General features: G+C 49.0%; 2 protein-coding genes across 7 annotated transcripts in view; both read right to left on the minus strand.

Moving 5' to 3' along the window:
• MAPRE1 (microtubule associated protein RP/EB family member 1) overlaps positions 1–3963 on the minus strand; it is a 31451-nt gene extending 27488 nt beyond the window's left edge. The window contains exon 1 of one of the 3 annotated variants that reach the window (XM_017514465.1): positions 3833–3963. The gene's annotated coding sequence lies outside the window, so the exon portion shown is untranslated. Of the gene's footprint in view, positions 1–3559; positions 3597–3832 lie in introns of those variants that run through there. The other 2 variants (XM_037733300.1, XM_037733303.1) reach the window with 2 other exon arrangements.
• A 4172-nt stretch (positions 3964–8135) lies between these two features.
• Positions 8136–16304, minus strand: part of DNMT3B (DNA methyltransferase 3 beta) — a 51256-nt gene continuing 43087 nt past the window's right edge. For 2 of the 4 annotated variants that reach the window (XM_037733320.1, XM_037733310.1), the window contains exons 19-22: positions 15345–15430; positions 12351–12420; positions 11195–11313; positions 8136–9740 (exon numbers count right to left, since the gene is read on the minus strand). In XM_037733320.1, coding sequence (XP_037589248.1) covers positions 9599–9740; positions 11195–11313; positions 12351–12420; positions 15345–15430 — 417 coding nt within the window. In that variant the 3' untranslated portion in view covers positions 8136–9598. The remainder of the gene's footprint in view (positions 9741–11194; positions 11314–12350; positions 12421–15344; positions 15431–16304) is intronic. The other 2 variants (XM_017514445.2, XM_017514415.2) reach the window with 1 other exon arrangement.

Below are 16304 nucleotides of genomic sequence, written 5' to 3' on the forward strand. Positions count from 1 at the left end.
AAAAAAAAAAAAAAAAAATACCAGAGAGATGTCATAGTGACCTTGACACTTAAAATTTTCTTCATTTCATGAGACAGCAACTGCACCAGTGGGGAGGGGCAGGGGAAGGATGCAGAGCAATCCGGAACAATCCTGAGATCCCAGCCCTGTGATCTCTTCTGGCACTTCGTTCCCTCCACCTGGTGACTAGTATAGAGTTGGTCTTTCCACACCCATCTCCTGCATTAAGCTGCTGCAAACCTCCTGCGTCACCAAACTACAGAACATGACAGCCAGAAGAGGCAGATCCCCTTTTCATGGGGTGCCTGAGGTCTGTAAAGGTCAATGACTAGCCAGTTCTGCATCCCCTCACATCCCCCAGGCCCCTCACAGCGTCTCTTGCACACAGACGTCGTGAGGGGCCTGGGGGATGCAAGAGGATGCAGGTTGTATTCAGGTTGGCAAAACAGTGTCAAGGAGAGAAAAATATATCTATATAAACTTATCAGAAAGCAAATCATCAACACTCTTACACTCCCCAAATCAGCTGATAAAACCATGTTATGCAAGACACCAACACAATTTAGTTACTGATTCCACTGGGAAATTAATCCCTGTGTTTCCAGAGCAATTCATTCAAACCTTTATGATAGGAATTACCACACTGAATTGTCATTATCTCGTTATTTCTGAACCATTCTGGAATCAGATTTGGGCCAGGAGGCAATCCACTCAATACAAATAGCTGAGGATTTCAAGCCAGGAGGACATGGGTTTGAATATGAGGCAGTCATTCATTAATTATGCAATCTTAGGCAGGCTACTTAAACTCAATGTGCCTCAGTTACAAGTTAAAGCCACCTATCTGAAAAGGGTCATAGAAGGGTTTATATTAGATAAGGCACATAAAATATCTAGCATGGCATCAAATTTAAGAGGTATTAAACAGGCTGGGCACGGTGGCTCATCCCTGTAACCCCAGCACTTTGGGAGGCTGAGGCAGGCGGATCACGAGGTCAAGAGTTCAAGACCAGATTGGCCAACATGGTGAAACCCTGTCACTACTAAAAAACACAAAAATTGGGCTCCTCCAACTCCTATGCCATCAAGAAAAAGGACGAGCTGGAGTGTGTGGCCAAGTCCAACCGCTGATTTTCCCAGCTGCTGCCCAATAAACCCGTCTGCCCTTTGGGGCAGCCCCACCATAAAAAAAAAAAAAAAATTCGCTGGGCATGGCGGCTCCTGTCTGTAATCCCAGCTACTTGGGAGCCTGAGGTAGGAGAACTGCTTGAACCAGGACCCAGGAGGCGGAGACTGCAGTGAACCAAGATCACACCACTGCACTCCAGCCTGGGCTACAGAGCGAGACTCCATCTCAAAAAAAAAAAAAAAAAAAGGTACTAAACAAACAAGGTAGCATAGGGCAGGGACCGTGTCTCACTCATCCTCCTGTATCCAGTGCCGAAAACAGTGTGCCCAAGACCTGCCAGCACCATCTTGCATGGACATGCACTGCAATAGTCCTCAAATTTGTCTGTGTCAATCTGTTCTTACACAGCAAACCAGAGAGAATTTTCTGAATCACAAATCAAAGTAAGCATCTCCCCCGTTTAAAATCCCTGAATGAACAAAATACTGTGTGCAAAATCAGGTACCAAGCAGAGACATTCAAACAAAAAACACACGGTCCCAGCTGAACACTTGTAATCTATTATGTATATTATTCCTATATATACTGTATTGTGTGCACCATACTGCCATAAAATCTAAGCAGCTGGTAAAGCCATGTGTGTCTCCTGACCACACCCCAGCTCAGAAAATGTTAATGGCCTTTCATCATCATAACTTAAAACTTTCATTAGCAGTACATTAATACCGGGTCCCACGTGCTCCACAAACGCTGCAGCCACTAAATACATGGATTAGGCACCCTGCGGATGTGCAATAAACATCCACCCACTCAACCAATTAATTGGCTCCTTCTAACAGTATAAACAGAGCCTGGTTCTCAGACCTCCAGCTTCAGCTCACCGTCCTTCACAACGCCATCATTGGCAGCAATAGGAGACCCATGTCTACCACACGAATCTCACCCTTACAAGACTTCCTCATCCAGGGTCCACCACCATGAAAAAGCTCCCTCAAACCCACACAAGAATCTCTCTTCCTTAAGCAGCTCTCCAAGCAAGCTCCCAAACCTATACTAATTCATTGCTGGCTGAAAAGCACTCATTACTTTCAAGGCACCATATTGAGCCCTATGTAAAGAGGGGGAGGAAGGTGTCACCAGAAAGGAGCTATGTGATCCTGGGTAAGTCACTTTATCTTCCTGAATCGCAAATGGTTCATCCTGTAAAATGGGTAAAACAGTACCTTCTGCACAAAGTGGTGGTGAGGGTTCAATGAGAATCTACATGAAACACTTAACAAAAGGCACATCACATGCCAAGCTTCCCTATGTGCCTAAAACTGTGCTAGGCACTTTGACACACCACCACAAAGGGCACATCTGAACCTGTAGCTCTGGACCTCAGGGATAAAGTGTAATAAAGAGGTTAAGAGGCCGGGCCTGGTGGCTTACGCCTGTAATCCCAGCACTTTGGAGGCTGAGACAGGTGGATCACTAGAGGTCAGGAGTTTGAGAACAGCCTGGCCAACATGGCGAAACCTCATCTCTACTAAAAATACAAAAATTAGCAGCGCGTGGTGGTGTGCGCCCATAGTCCCAACTACTAGGGAGGCTGAGGCACGAGAATCGCTTGAACCCGGGAGGCAGAGATTGCAGTGAGCCGAGATCGCGCCACTGAACACCTGGGCAACAGAATGAAACTCCGTCCCAAAAAAAAAAAAACAAAAGAAGATAATCTCTCTTAAAAGACAGTGTGTGTGTTAAAAAGATACAATGCCACATGCAGCACTTAACACAGTGCCTGACACACAAGTATCCAACTAACAAAGAGCTGCTATTATCGTTACTACTGTTAGAGACGTGCCATCAAAGAAGTGGATGCCCCGCCTAGCATAACCTCCCCTCAATGGGTCTCAGGATCCTCATCCCCAAAATGGGGCGGAGGTCAAGCTCTGCCCTGCAGCATCCGAAGGCAGCTGTGAAGCAGGGGTTGGACTAGCACTGCTGCTACCATCCTGTTATACTGTCGTCCTGCTCATCACAACGTGGATTCCCAGAGAGCAAATCTTTGCTCCCGGGCGAACAGCCCGCGGTTAGCACGGTGCTCAACACCTAGTGGGCGCTCGATAAACACACTGATGAAAGGAGGGAGTCCAAGAATTGGCTTACTTTCTGCCATGCACCGCGCTAAGACTTTAATGTAGCTACTATTATTGTCCCCGTTTTACAGATGAGGAAGCTGAGGTCCAGAGCGGTTACAGCACCTGTCCAAGGTCACACAGCACGGAACCCAACACAGGTCTCAATCCACAACCGGATCTCTCGGCCCTCAGGCGACATGGCCTCCTACAAAGTGGGTCCCCAGAGCTCCCAGCACGGCCCACCTCGCCCACACCCTCCCGGGGCCCAACAACCCTGGGACCTCCGGCCGGGTTAGCGCAGGGTCCACACCTCAGCGGCGGCCCAGAAGCCCCCATACCGCGGAGCAGCAGCCGCCACTTCCGGCCCGATACCCCGCCCCCCCGCGGCAGAGCGGAGCGCGCGCCCCCCGGCCCTGCCCGCGCGCGCCGGGTCACGGCCCCGCCCTTCCCCCACCCGGCTCGAACCGCACCGCCGTGTGGAGCGGCCCTGGCGCCGCCCGCAGGGCCTGCCCGCGCACGCCCGGCCTTGGCCCACACGACCGCCCCCACAGCCGCCCCTCCCTGGGCCCGCTGGCCGGCTCACCGGCTCTCGGCGGAACCGCTTCCACTGCCCGCACCCGGCTCCGGTTCCGTCTTCTTCTCGTTCAAACCGCCAGACCCCGCCCGCTCGCCCGCGCGATGACCTCACACGCACCCCCCCCCTTACGCGCCGACGTAAAGACTCGTCATCGCCCGCCGGCTCCTTTTATAGAGAGGAACCCAGCCGCGCGCCGAGGGCGGAGCTCAGCCCCTGATCGACAGAAGAGGAGCCGAGGGGCGGGGCCCCGACCGCCCGGGCGACTGTGGCACGTGGTCGGCCGCAGCCAATGAGGTCCCGCCTCGGTCCGGTGTACTTGTCCAGTTACAAAATCTCTACCGCAGTAGCCAAAAAACAATTGCTTTCACAATGAATTTTTTTTTTTTCAGAGACAGATGGAGGTCTTGCTGTGCTGCCCAGAGTGGTCTCGAACTCTTGACCTCAAGAGATCCTCCTGCCTTGGCCTCCCAAAACGCTGGGAATACAGGCGTGAGCCACCGCACCCAGCCTTACAATGAATTTCTGTAAGAATAGGTTATTGAATAATAAATACTTGATAGACACTTTGGGGAAAGGCTTAGAAGTCAACTTTCTGGGCCGGGCGCGGTGGTTCACGCCTGTAATCCCAGCACTTTGGGAGCCTTAGATCAGGAGTTCGAGGCCAGCCTGACCAACGTGGAGAGACCCGTCTCTACTAAAAAAATATAAAAATTAGCCGGGTGTGGTAGCACTTGCCTGTAATCCCAGCTACTTGGGAGGCTGAAGCAGGAGACTCGCTTGAACCCAAGAGGCGGAGGTTGCAGTGAACTGAATTGCGCCTCTGCACTCCAGCCTGGGCAACAAGAGCAAAACTCCGTGTCAAAATAAAAAAAAAAAAAAAAAAAATGGAGGAAGGGAAGGAAGGTAGGAAGGAAGGCAAATTGAACACTGCAAAGGTCGGCAGGTACTTTCCAGCTCCAGCAAAACAAAAAACAACACACAAACAAGAACAACAAAGATGCAGGTGAGACCAAGGAGAAAAAGGAGACCGGCTTCCTAGAGCAGATTCCAATGCGCAATTCCTTTTGCTACAGATGCTGGGTGACCTTGGGTATGTGATGAGACCTCTTTGGAATCAGTTCTTTTACTAATAATTATGGTAATCAGGCCTCACAGGGTTGCCAGAATTCTCTAACAGTAATAAGAAAGCATTTTGGGGGTCATTTGTCACTGTCATTTACTCAACATTCAGTCCCCACCAACTTCTTCCATGGGCCTCATATACACTGAATTATTTGATCCACACATCAGCTCCATGAGGTTGATATTGTCCCTATTTTATACTTGGGTAAACTGAGGCACAAGGAGTCTATGGAGCACCGCCAAAATCACAAATTGGTAGGGAAGTAAAGACAAGATGGCAAGCCTAGCAAGTAGCATTGGGATCCCCACAGGAAGGGAAAGGCACAAGTTCCACACCCGATGCCACTGTTGCTACCGTTGACACCAGTCCGTCTGCCTGCTGACAACATCTGGGGAAATATTACCCTACCTTTTTTAAAAAGGTTTGTTATTATTATTTGAGGTAGGGTCTCACTGTTGCCCAGGCTGGAGTGCAGTGGCGCAACCTCAGCTCACTGCAACCTCTACCTCCTGAGGTCAAGTCATCCTCCCACCTCAGGTTCCCGAGTAGCTGGGACCACAGGGGTGCACCACCATACCTCGCTAATTTTTAAATTTTTTTGTAGAGAGGTGGTTTCACACCCCATGCTACCCAGGCTGGTCTCAAATCCTGAACTCAAGTGATCTACCGCAGCCTCCCAAAGTCCTGGGATTACAGGGGTGAGCCACTGTGCCTGGCCCAAGGCTATTATTACTGATAAGCATTGGATGTTATTATCGCTACCTGCATCCTGTCTTCATTGTCATCAGCATCACATTAATGGGTCTCATTTTTACAAAAATGTCTCTTTGTAGACTTTATTGCCTGCCAGGTGTAAGGCAAAGAACTTTCCCTATTGCCTTTGAACTTCAGTAACCTTATGAAGTAGGTAGGATTTATTATTTCCACTTTTTTTTTTTTTTTTTTTTNTTGAGGCAGGGTCTCCTTCGTCACCCAAGCTGGAGTGCAATGGTGCAATCTCAGCTCACAGCAACCTCCATTTCCCAAGTTCAAGCGATTCTCCCACCTCAGCCCCACTGAGTAGCTGAGACTACAGATACGTGCCACCACGCCTGGCTAATTTTTGTCTTTTTTGGTAGACATGGGGTTTCCCCATGTTGACCAGGCTGGCATCTTTTAGATGAGAGATGAAGAACCCCAAGAGGTTAGGTCGTTTGCTTGCTCCAAGTGACACGGTAACATGCCAAACCCCAGACACAAATCCAAGCAAACACAGACTGTTTCAGCAAAGGCCTACGCTCCAGCCTTTCCCCAGATCAGAGCGTTCACTGCATTCTCCCCTGGCCTCAGAACATAGGATCATCACTCAGATCTCAGCCTAATCTGAGAAAACACAAAAATTACCCCATACCCCCTCTAAGGACTCCCACCCCACAAGCAGGCCAGGACACCAAGGCCCCCTCACCTGGAGGGCTCGTCCATCTCTCTTGGGGTTTTGAGGCTGGGGCTGTTTATCTGGCTTCATCCTGTCCTGGCATTTGGTACTGCACTGTATACAAGATGGCTTAATTGGGTGGCCCAGGTCCCCGGGGTCTCAACACCTGGGGAAATGTGAAGAGGTTGTATTGGCCTAGCTTGCTAATTGCCAGCTATCTCACCATGGCAACTAGCACGTGGGCTGTTCTAATCCTGAAGCACCTAATAACACATTCATCCTGGCCGGGTGCAGTGGCTCACGCCTGTAATCCCAGCACTTTGGAAGGCCAAGGCAGGTAGATCACGAGGTCAGGAGTTCAACACCGGCCTGGCCAAGATGGTGAAACCCCATCTCCACTAAAAAGACAAAATTAGCTGGGCGCGGTAGCAGGCGCCTGTAATCCCAGTTACTTGGGAGGCTGAGTGAGCCAAGATTGTGCCACTGCACTCCAGCCTGAGCAAGTGAGATCTCAAAAAAAAATTAGCTGGGTCTGGTGGTGGGCATCTGTAGTCCCAGGTACTCAGGAGGCCAAGGCAGGAGAATTGCCTAAACCTGGGAGGTGGAGGTTGCAGTGAGCTGAGACCACGCCACTGCACCCCAGCCTGGTGACAGAGCAAGACTTCATCTCAGTTAAAAAAATATATATATATATGCTACAGCCACTGGGAGGGATGTAATATGGAAAGATCTCCAAGATGTATTAACAAGTTCATCCTTCCACTCTGGAAGCTTCTTCCCTCCCCAAACCCTGGACTAGGCTGTTTAGAAACCTGACCTTATTGAAGAGATGGCCATGATTATAGCCCACCTCACACATGACCTAAGAGGCTCAGAGGTGCTAGGTCTGACTGGGGCTCAGTGGATGAACCCCAAATATATCACCCTATCCCCTCTACAAATGCTAGCTAACAAGTATTAACCCCCTTCTCCCTGACCAAAGGCTGGAGATGAGTAGCCTGATGGGCTCTGGGCTTGGGACTCCTGCCTGGGATTACTGGAGTCGCAATGTTAGGCTGAGAAGGGCAACCGGTACTGTGAGTGCTCATTGAAGGCCAGGATTTCAGTTGGGAGCACACTAAGAATCACACTAGACATGGGGTAGACTGGGACCCCAGGGCCACTTCCAATGAATCCCCTTGCAGAAGGTAGTTGACGGGCAACATGACAACTTGGGAGCTGTGGAACAAAGTATAGAATTCCACAGAAGCATGATGAACTGTAAGAATCATCATTAGGATCTTTTGCTTGAGGTGTGATTATCACCTTGATCAGTTCCCCAAGATCTGTATGTCTGGAAACAGATGTCCCACACATGGTGCTTCTAAACGAATTCAGCCACTCGAGCCACAGTTGGGAACCATGACTTGGATGCCCATTCACTAGTCTGGTGTGGTCCCTTGATAGACAGCATCAAATTCCTAGGGTCAGGCTGGGTGTGGTGGTGCACACCTGTGGTCCCAGCTACTTGGAGGCTGACAGAGGAGGATCACTTGAGCCCGGGAGGTCCAGGCTGCAGTGAGCAGTAACTGTGCCACTGTGTGACTGAAAATTCCTAGGGTCCACCCTAAACTTTGAGTCAGCAACTCTGGAGGTTGGGCCAGCAATCACAACCCTGACAAGCTCTCCAGGAGATGCAGATGCACTGGCCCCCACCCTTACACGTTAGCTAGGCCCTCCCGCAGATCCCCCATCCATCTGATCTGCAGAAGAAAAGGGACATCAGACAGTTATAGAGAAATACTGATTTTAATTAAACATAAGGTAAACTCGGTATCCGTCATCTTCCAGCCTAAAAATTAGCAAAAACTGTTGAAACAAGGCACAGTTTTTTCCCCATATTTGTTACGTTGTGTCTCCAGTTACAAAAAAATTTTAATGAAAACGTTAAACATAAAAATAGAAGTTTGAGATTTTAAAAAAAGTGTATAAAAGCCCCACAAAACTTGTCAACGTTGTTCCTTATCCTACAAAATAGCACCAGTAAGAAGAGTAAAAGGTGTTAAAAACCATTACGACAACATTTCTGAAATGCAGCTTGTCTGAACTCCCATTCCCCCTAAAAACGACTTATCGTGAAATAAAAAAAAAATTAAAAATCTCCACAGGGAGAACCGAGCTTTTATTGCCGTTTTCCCTGTCATCTCTTAGATGAGGGAAAGGTGTGAGAAGTGTGCTTCTGTCCCTGACTGCTGTCACTGCATCTGAGTTTAGTAAAAAGATGAGGAATGAAGGTAGCAGACTTCTAATCTGGGGACCTGTGCCAGTGAAGGGTAAGTCTCTTGGAGAGGGAATGGGTTTGAGGGAGTGTCTTGTCTTATCTAAGCTCCTTCCCTCACACTCCTCTCCTAGGGAAGAGGGAGGTGTGGAGGAGCCGTAGTTGTCTACATAATATGTGGCAGCTTATATTATAGAACTCAGCACACCTCTTCCTGAGGTCCCCAGACGGTTCTATTGCAGTCACTGGGAGGGATTCAGCTAAGAGTGGCCAGTGGCCCCTGCCCTTGGGTTTGTGGGGGAAAAAATAGCCCTGAATGTGATGATGATGTCATCCCTGCTGAAATCATCATCATTATGGGAAATATTCTAATGGGTCCCCTGCAGACTCCACACCTTGTATTTAGGCAAGGGGAACGTCCCAGGTAAAAGACACATACAACATTTCCTCTTCTGCTTGCCCTGAAAAAAACCATCCTGGACCCTTAAAAATGTCCTGTAGTTACATGCCTACAACTGCACACATCTGGCAACAGAGTAGCAGCCAGTTTTCAGAAATTAAAGTCTTGCAATAACTGTCTTGGGTGATTTTTCAGCATTAACCTGAGTATTGGAGAGCTGTCGGCACTGTGGTTTTGGTATCTCAGCCATTGTTTCTCTGAGTGGTAGACCCAGGAAGGAAAGAAAAAGCCACGCTGCTACCTACTTCAAGTTTTAAAGTTTTAAGAGAAGGAAAAAATGAGCACCATGTTTGGCTGCTCCAAGCAGCCAGGTCTGAATTGTGCACCAGGAGGCGGCACCTTGGGCTCCCCCTGTAAGAGAGTCAGGTGGCTCTGCCCCCACTGAGGAGGAGGGAACTGAGGTACATGGTATGGCCCACAGAGCTGAGGAAGAGCATGGCCTGGGGATGCCTTCAGGAATCACACCTCCTCGGTCCTGGCTCTGCCACACACCCAGTGGCTTTGGGGCCTGGCTGGAACTATTCGCATGCAAAGTAGTCCTTCAGAGGGGCGAAGAGGTGTCGGATGACAGGCACACTCCAGGACCTTCCCAGCAGCTTCTGGCGGGCGCCACGGCCCATGTTGGAAACATCTGTGTAGTGCACAGGAAAGCCAAAGATCCTGAGGGTACCAGGGTGAAAAGACAGCGAGTCAGAAGTGCCCCTCACCTGCTGACAGCCTCTGGGGAACCCTCGCCTCAACCAGCCAGGTCCCACTCTTTCTGCCCTCGCCATCCCTCAGTCCCATCGGTTAGGTCCCTGGGACCTAAATTCAGAGCCCTTAACTCAGAACACTTGCTCACAAATGGCTCATAAATAAAAATCCCCCATTTTGTGTAGGCCTAGCACCATACTGTTGGCACAGAGTTGGTGCTCAGAGGACCTTCCTTGAATAAATGTGTGCATACCAATCAGCCAGCCAGCAATATGTCGTCAAACTCCTATGATGGGAGAAGTTCAGCAATTTCCTTAGTAAGGAACAAGGTCACTCAAAAACAGACCAGATTTTCAATCGTCACAGTCTCAGGCAATCAGAATTTTCCGTCCTTCTTCAGACCCAAATGCTGAATGAAGGAGCAAGCTGGACAACTTCAGGCAGATGGCATCGAATATACTAAAAGCTTCCTCGATAGGATTCTACCAGGCCTGGAAAGAGGCTTCAGAGGCTGAACCTCAGTGTTGCTCAGGTATACAATCCAATACCAACAAGTCATCCCAACAGGCCACTGACTGCGTGGGTGCTCAGAAGCATGTCAAAGGTGTATGTAATACCTCAGGCCTGCATCTTGCTTTGCCTTAGCGTCTACACAATGACAGCCATCTGTACCAACCATTTTAGGTTTGGGTCTATACACAATAATCTACAGCATAAATACTGTTCAGAAGTTACTTTTATACTCAGAAAAGTCAAAGAAGAAATTAAACCAGTTGTAGAAGTGAAATATCTGGAATGAAAATAATCTGTATCAAAGCCTTCTAAATACAGAATAGATGTAAAGAGGAATGTTCAGAGCCTTAATTACATTACTATACCAAGTAATGATTTTTTAAAAACAGTATAAGCAAAAGGAACAAACAGAGGAGGGAAAGAAAAAGGACAGAACAGGCCTGAAATCCAAGAGAGGGTTATTTGCATCAAATAGACAAACTTAGCCAAAGAAAGGGAAGGAGAGGACAAACTAGGGCTAAGAAGGAATCATTTATAGAATGAGCAAAGTCTTCAAGAATGGCATGTCTGTGGGGTTTTCTTTCACTGGCTTCTTTTTTTCTTTCACTGGCTTCTCATGCATCCTAGTGTCCCAGCGTGTTGGGACAGGCAGATGTCAGGGCAGTGCAGCCAAAAGACAGATGCTGCAGCCTAATGACCTCCTATCTCAGATTCCTCACCACCACCACACCCCCTCCTCCATTTTTGTCAAGCAATAAGGGCGAACTATGACAAGGTATTATTACTCCTAGCGCCGCTAACACTGAAGGGCAGTGAGACCATCCAGAGTTAAGATAAACACCTGCCCATGTCTGCCCGTTTCTGTTTCTATCTGCACGGTTTCCCTCGCCAAGTGCAGCCTTGCTCACCTTTCGAGCTCAGTGCACCACAAAACATCTTCTTTGCCATTCATGACAACAGGGAAAAGTTGGTTTTTCCCCTGTTTGATTGAGTTCGACTTGGTGGTTATTGTCTGTACTTTCTTTAACTGGAGAACAAAACGACATCATGGAGTGAGCGCAGAATGAAGGGATCTGGGTAGAGTCAAGGCTCAAAAGTACCTGGTATGGAGGGAAGCGCGCAGGCGCGGCAGAGGAGTGGCAGGGCTGGGAGAGAAAAGTGCCTGGGAAAGATGGAGGGGAGAGCGCAGGCGCGGCAGGAGTGGCAGGGCTGCGAGAGAAAAGTGCGTGGGAAAGATGGAGGGGAGAGCGCAGGCGCGGCAGNAAAGATGGAGGGGAGAGCGCAGGCGCGGCAGGAGTGGCAGGGCTGCGAGAGAAAAGTGCGTGGGAAAGATGGAGGGGAGAGCGCAGGCGCGGCAGAGGAGTGGCAGGGCTGGGAGAGAAAAGTGCCTGGGAAAGATGGAAGGGAGAGCGCAGGCGCGGCAGGAGTGGCAGGGCTGCGAGAGAAAAGTGCTTGGGAAAGATGGAGGGGAGAGCGCAGGCGCGGCAGGAGTGGCAGGGCTGAGAGTGAAAAGCAGAGTTGAAGGAACAAGAACATTTTGTGCTTCCCACAAATGGCAAGAAGTTAACAGGAAGGACCAGCCTCAGAAAAAATGAGATAAAAAAAGTGACCATGAATGAGATCACATGGGGGACCAAGAGGATACCAGAGTTCCTGATCAAGCAAGATTAAGATACAGAGAATGCCCAACCGGAGTTTAGGTAAATGGATCTTTGCTTTACGCAAACATGAAGATATAGGTTTATGGAGGTCTTCATAAAATTAGTTTTTTGGCAAAAGGATTAATTATTCCTTTCTCCCTGGGAGGGCCAGCTGAAATTCTGTGTCTTTATGTATCCAGTGTTAAAATTAGAAAGACTCCTTGCCTTTTCTCATAGTGATTACTTATCAGGAATGTCTCCTGGTCTCTGTATTTGAGGAAGGGACAGAACAATCGTGTGGGAGAAAGAAGCCCAACACCAGGAAGTCACGTGGGAGGAGGAGTAGGGACCAATCAGACACCAAGTTCATCCCCACTTGGAGGACACAAAGTGCATGTTTCCAGAGGGCCACAGCTCATCTTACCTTGGCTATCCTATTGTATTCCAAGCAGTCCTGCAGCTCGAGTTTATCATTCTTTGATGCTATCACGGGCCTGGGAACAGCCAAAACCCATTACTTTTTACTAGCTGTAGAGGGACCTCTGCTAGGCACAAGGTAGGACTGAGGAGGGCCTGTGTTGCAGAGATGTGCCCTGGCAGTGAACTTGCTACATTAAATGATGAAACTGATTCTGGCATGAGCACAAGCATGTGTGCCAAAGCCAGGAATGGGCTAGCCCCAAGAGGGGCAGCCCAGCATCCAGGAGGTAAAGTCCTCTGCCAGGACTTCAAAGTCAGGTTCCCATTGAGCAAGACCACTACACAGGGGTGGGACAGGAGAAACCTCAGGTCCTTGCTCCCCTGCTCACTGTCTGAGTGAGCTTGAGCAAGTCACACTACCCCTTTGAGCTTCCATCTGTTTTAAAGTGATTTGGTTTAGATTTTTATGGGTCTACCTGATACAATCACTACATCACACCCTCAAGTTTGGTGGCTCACTGCTGGGGATGCTGCCTCAGGAGGCTTTAAAAGTTAATGGCAACCGGCTGCAGCAGTTCCTACCAATAATCCCAGCACTTTGGGAGTTCAAGGCAGGAGGATCGCTTAAGCCTAGGAGTTAGAGGCTGCAGTGAGTTATGATTACAACTCTGCTCTCCAGCCTGGGAGACAGACCCAGTATCTTAACCCAAAAACGAAAACAGAAAAAAGCAGTGGATGGCATTTTCATTACAATGGACAGGGGGTGGTTGACAAAAGGACCAAGCACCCTTTTAACTTTCACCCTTGAAAACTATTTTGCAAATGCAGAGAGGCAAACAGATGACTAAGAAGGGCAAGGGATAGAACTGAAAGTAGCCAAGCAGCTCCAGAACAGAAACCACAGCAAGAGTACAGAATTCAGGACGACCACAGTGACCCATGTTAGGGATGTCAAGGCCAAAAAATTCAGACATGAGAACGGGAACCATGCCCACAGAGGGGCTGGGGAAATCACAAAACATGTCCCTAGACTGATACATTTCCTTGACCTTACCTGCCAGGCTTCAAATGCCACCTCTATCACCATTCCTACCACCGCCATGGACCCAAGGGAGCTGAGAGACCAGAAGAAAAGGGCGCTGCACAGCTCCACGTTGTGCTGATTGTAGGATTAAGATCTAAACAAGCCAGGTGACTTGGGTCTGTCCCCTATATGATGCTTGACACACCCATCCTATAAGCCTGCAGAACTTAGTCACAGCATCAGATCTGCATCAGGTCTCACTGATCCTTCCACCTCCTAGCCTACACATTCAATGCCTCAGCAAATGTCCTACCCTCCAAATACCCTGAATCTGACCCCTCCTTGCTAAGTCACAGGAATGCTGTGCTGCAAACCCTGGAGGCCACCACTCACATTGTGTTCTCTGGGGATGGCACCTCCTGGGGCACCACATCATCATCAGTCATCTCTCCTTCTTTGAGCCGTCTAGTCACCTCACGTATCCCCACTCCTGCCTACATCCTGCTGTTGTCTGTAATCCACCCAGAAACTGTCATGAATGTAGGACACAGTTCATCTCGTCTGTAACTTCCCATGCCAAAGCAATTTCAGTGGTAGCACATTAAGGCCTATGTTACTTGGCCCTTCTTTCCCAGCCACCCCACCTAGGGTGCTCTGAGCTGGTCTGGGGATGTTTCCCATCATCCCAGACCCTCTTCCTTCCATCTGGAGCACTCTAGTAACTGCATGGCTCCATTCCTTCACTGAAGTCTCTGGCTAGAATGAGAAGCCCTCCCATCAACCATGCAATGCCCATCCACCAGCAATAAACCCCAAATCACTGTCTTCTCTCCCCTCCCCGATAAGCATCTCACTATCATGAAAGCCAAGATAGACATGATGTGTTTAACCTCAAAAATGGCAACAGTGTGACAGTGCCTGACAGACTGGGAGCTCAAATGTTGAAGGAATTAACCCATTTAATTCCAGACACTGGCATTGTACCCTAAGACTGGCTGCTTAGCCAAGTACACGGGCAAGGTGGCCAACAAAAATCCTCCAGGCTACCCCAGGACCCTCACCTCTGTCCACACTTCACTAAGTGGCAGAAGGTTATTGCTTCTCCACACCTAACTCTACAGGAGAATGTTTTAAGCTTAACTCATTTGCAAGTCTGGGATGTCACATTACCATCGCATTTTACATCTTAATTAGCAAGTTCTTCTCCTTGAAACCACGTATAGAGGAGATAATCCTCAACAAAGCTGCCTGCTTTGTGGCTTTCAGCGGGTCTGAAGACTGAACTGTCTTTAGTATATGATAAACGCTCCTGGTGATGAGAATCTGAGGGAGATGGTCTTCGGGCTATTGTTTCTCATAGCAGCTCTGCCACCTGGTTGGTCAACACGAGCCTGGCCAAGATCGCTTCATCTCTGGGGCAGGAGGAAAGGCACCGCTAACAACAATCTACTTCCATTTCCAGACGCTGTCCCTACGGCAACGGGGAGGAGAGGTGAAGGGCAGGAGCATCAACAAGCTCAAGTATTGAGAGATCCCTGGCAGGAAAGAGGTACAGAGTCTGGCTACAGCACATAAGACTTGTATTTTTCTTAATTTTTTATAGAGACGGGGGTCTCACTTTGTTGCCCAGGCTGGTCTAGAACTCCTGGGCTCAAGCGATTCTCCAGTCTCGGCCTCCCAAAGTGCTGGGATTACAGGCGTGAGCCACCGCGCCCAGCCACCTGGGACTTTTAAGATCAGGTCCGTCGGCAGCTTGCAGCAGGTAAGAGCAGAACTCCTACAGAGATTCTCAGGGACTTGCTGAACATCTTAACAGGGATCAACCCATAAGACCACAGGTGGTCTGAAACCCAGGGTATAGCCATTTCTCAGCAGAGCCACCTCTGTTTCGAAAGGCGTGAATGTCAGAGCTGATATCACATATCACATATTTAACTTGACTGTTACCTGACCCACTCAAGAGCCCCTTGTTACCTGTTCATCCCAGGAAGGTTGCCCCAAAAATATCGGGCCCTGTGAGCAGCAGAAACTTTGATGGCATCAATCATCACTGGATTACACTGCAGGGAGAAGGAAGATTGCTGTTAGAAGCCCATTATTAGAGTTCTGGTGTCAATCGGAGCGAAGTCTGACCTTTGAACTTTGCAGGTGATAGGGCTATATCCTGACTATGAAAGAGGCATGAATCCTCCAAGACAGAGAAAAGACCAACTGCCATCAGGAGGCTGGCTAGAGGACATGATAAATGCCCTCAGACTATGCCAACGGTGGGTAAAGAGATAAGGTGAAACCTGCAGATTCTGAGAAAGTATCCCCTGGGACACACCAGATATTACAAAATGTGAAACACAGTGGGCTCAAGTGATTCTCCAACCTCAGCCTCCCAAAATGCTAGCACTGCAGACATGAGCCACTGTGCCTGATCTAAAGCAGTTTTCATATCAAAAATGAGAAAACTCTCTAGAGTAAAAAATTGAGTCAAATCTCATGAGTCCTTAACAACAGATGATGGTTTCATCATTTCTGACTTCAAAGAGTTGGGATGAGATTATTTTCCTTGTACTGGCAGGGCATAGTGGCTCAATTTCTAATCCTAACATATTGGGAGGTGGGCGGATCGCTTGAGCCCAGGAGTTCACGACTAGGCTGGGCAACATACCAAGACCCCCTCTCTACCAAAAATACATGATGGTGTGACCCTGTAGTCCCAGCTACTCAGGAGGCTGAGGTAGGAGGATTGCCTGAGCCCAGCTGTTCAAGGCTGCAGATCATGCCACTGTACCTCAGCCTGGGAGACAGAACAAGACTTTGTCTCGCCGGGCGCGGTGGCTCAAGCCTGTAATCCCAGCACTTTGGGAGGCCGAGGCGGGTGGATCACGAGGTCAAGAGATCGAGACCATCCTGGTCAACACGGTGAAACCCCGTCTCTACTAA

Source organism: Cebus imitator, unplaced genomic scaffold (genome assembly GCF_001604975.1).
Source record: "Cebus imitator isolate Cc_AM_T3 unplaced genomic scaffold, Cebus_imitator-1.0 Scaffold18, whole genome shotgun sequence".
Lineage (NCBI taxonomy): Eukaryota > Metazoa > Chordata > Mammalia > Primates > Cebidae > Cebus > Cebus imitator.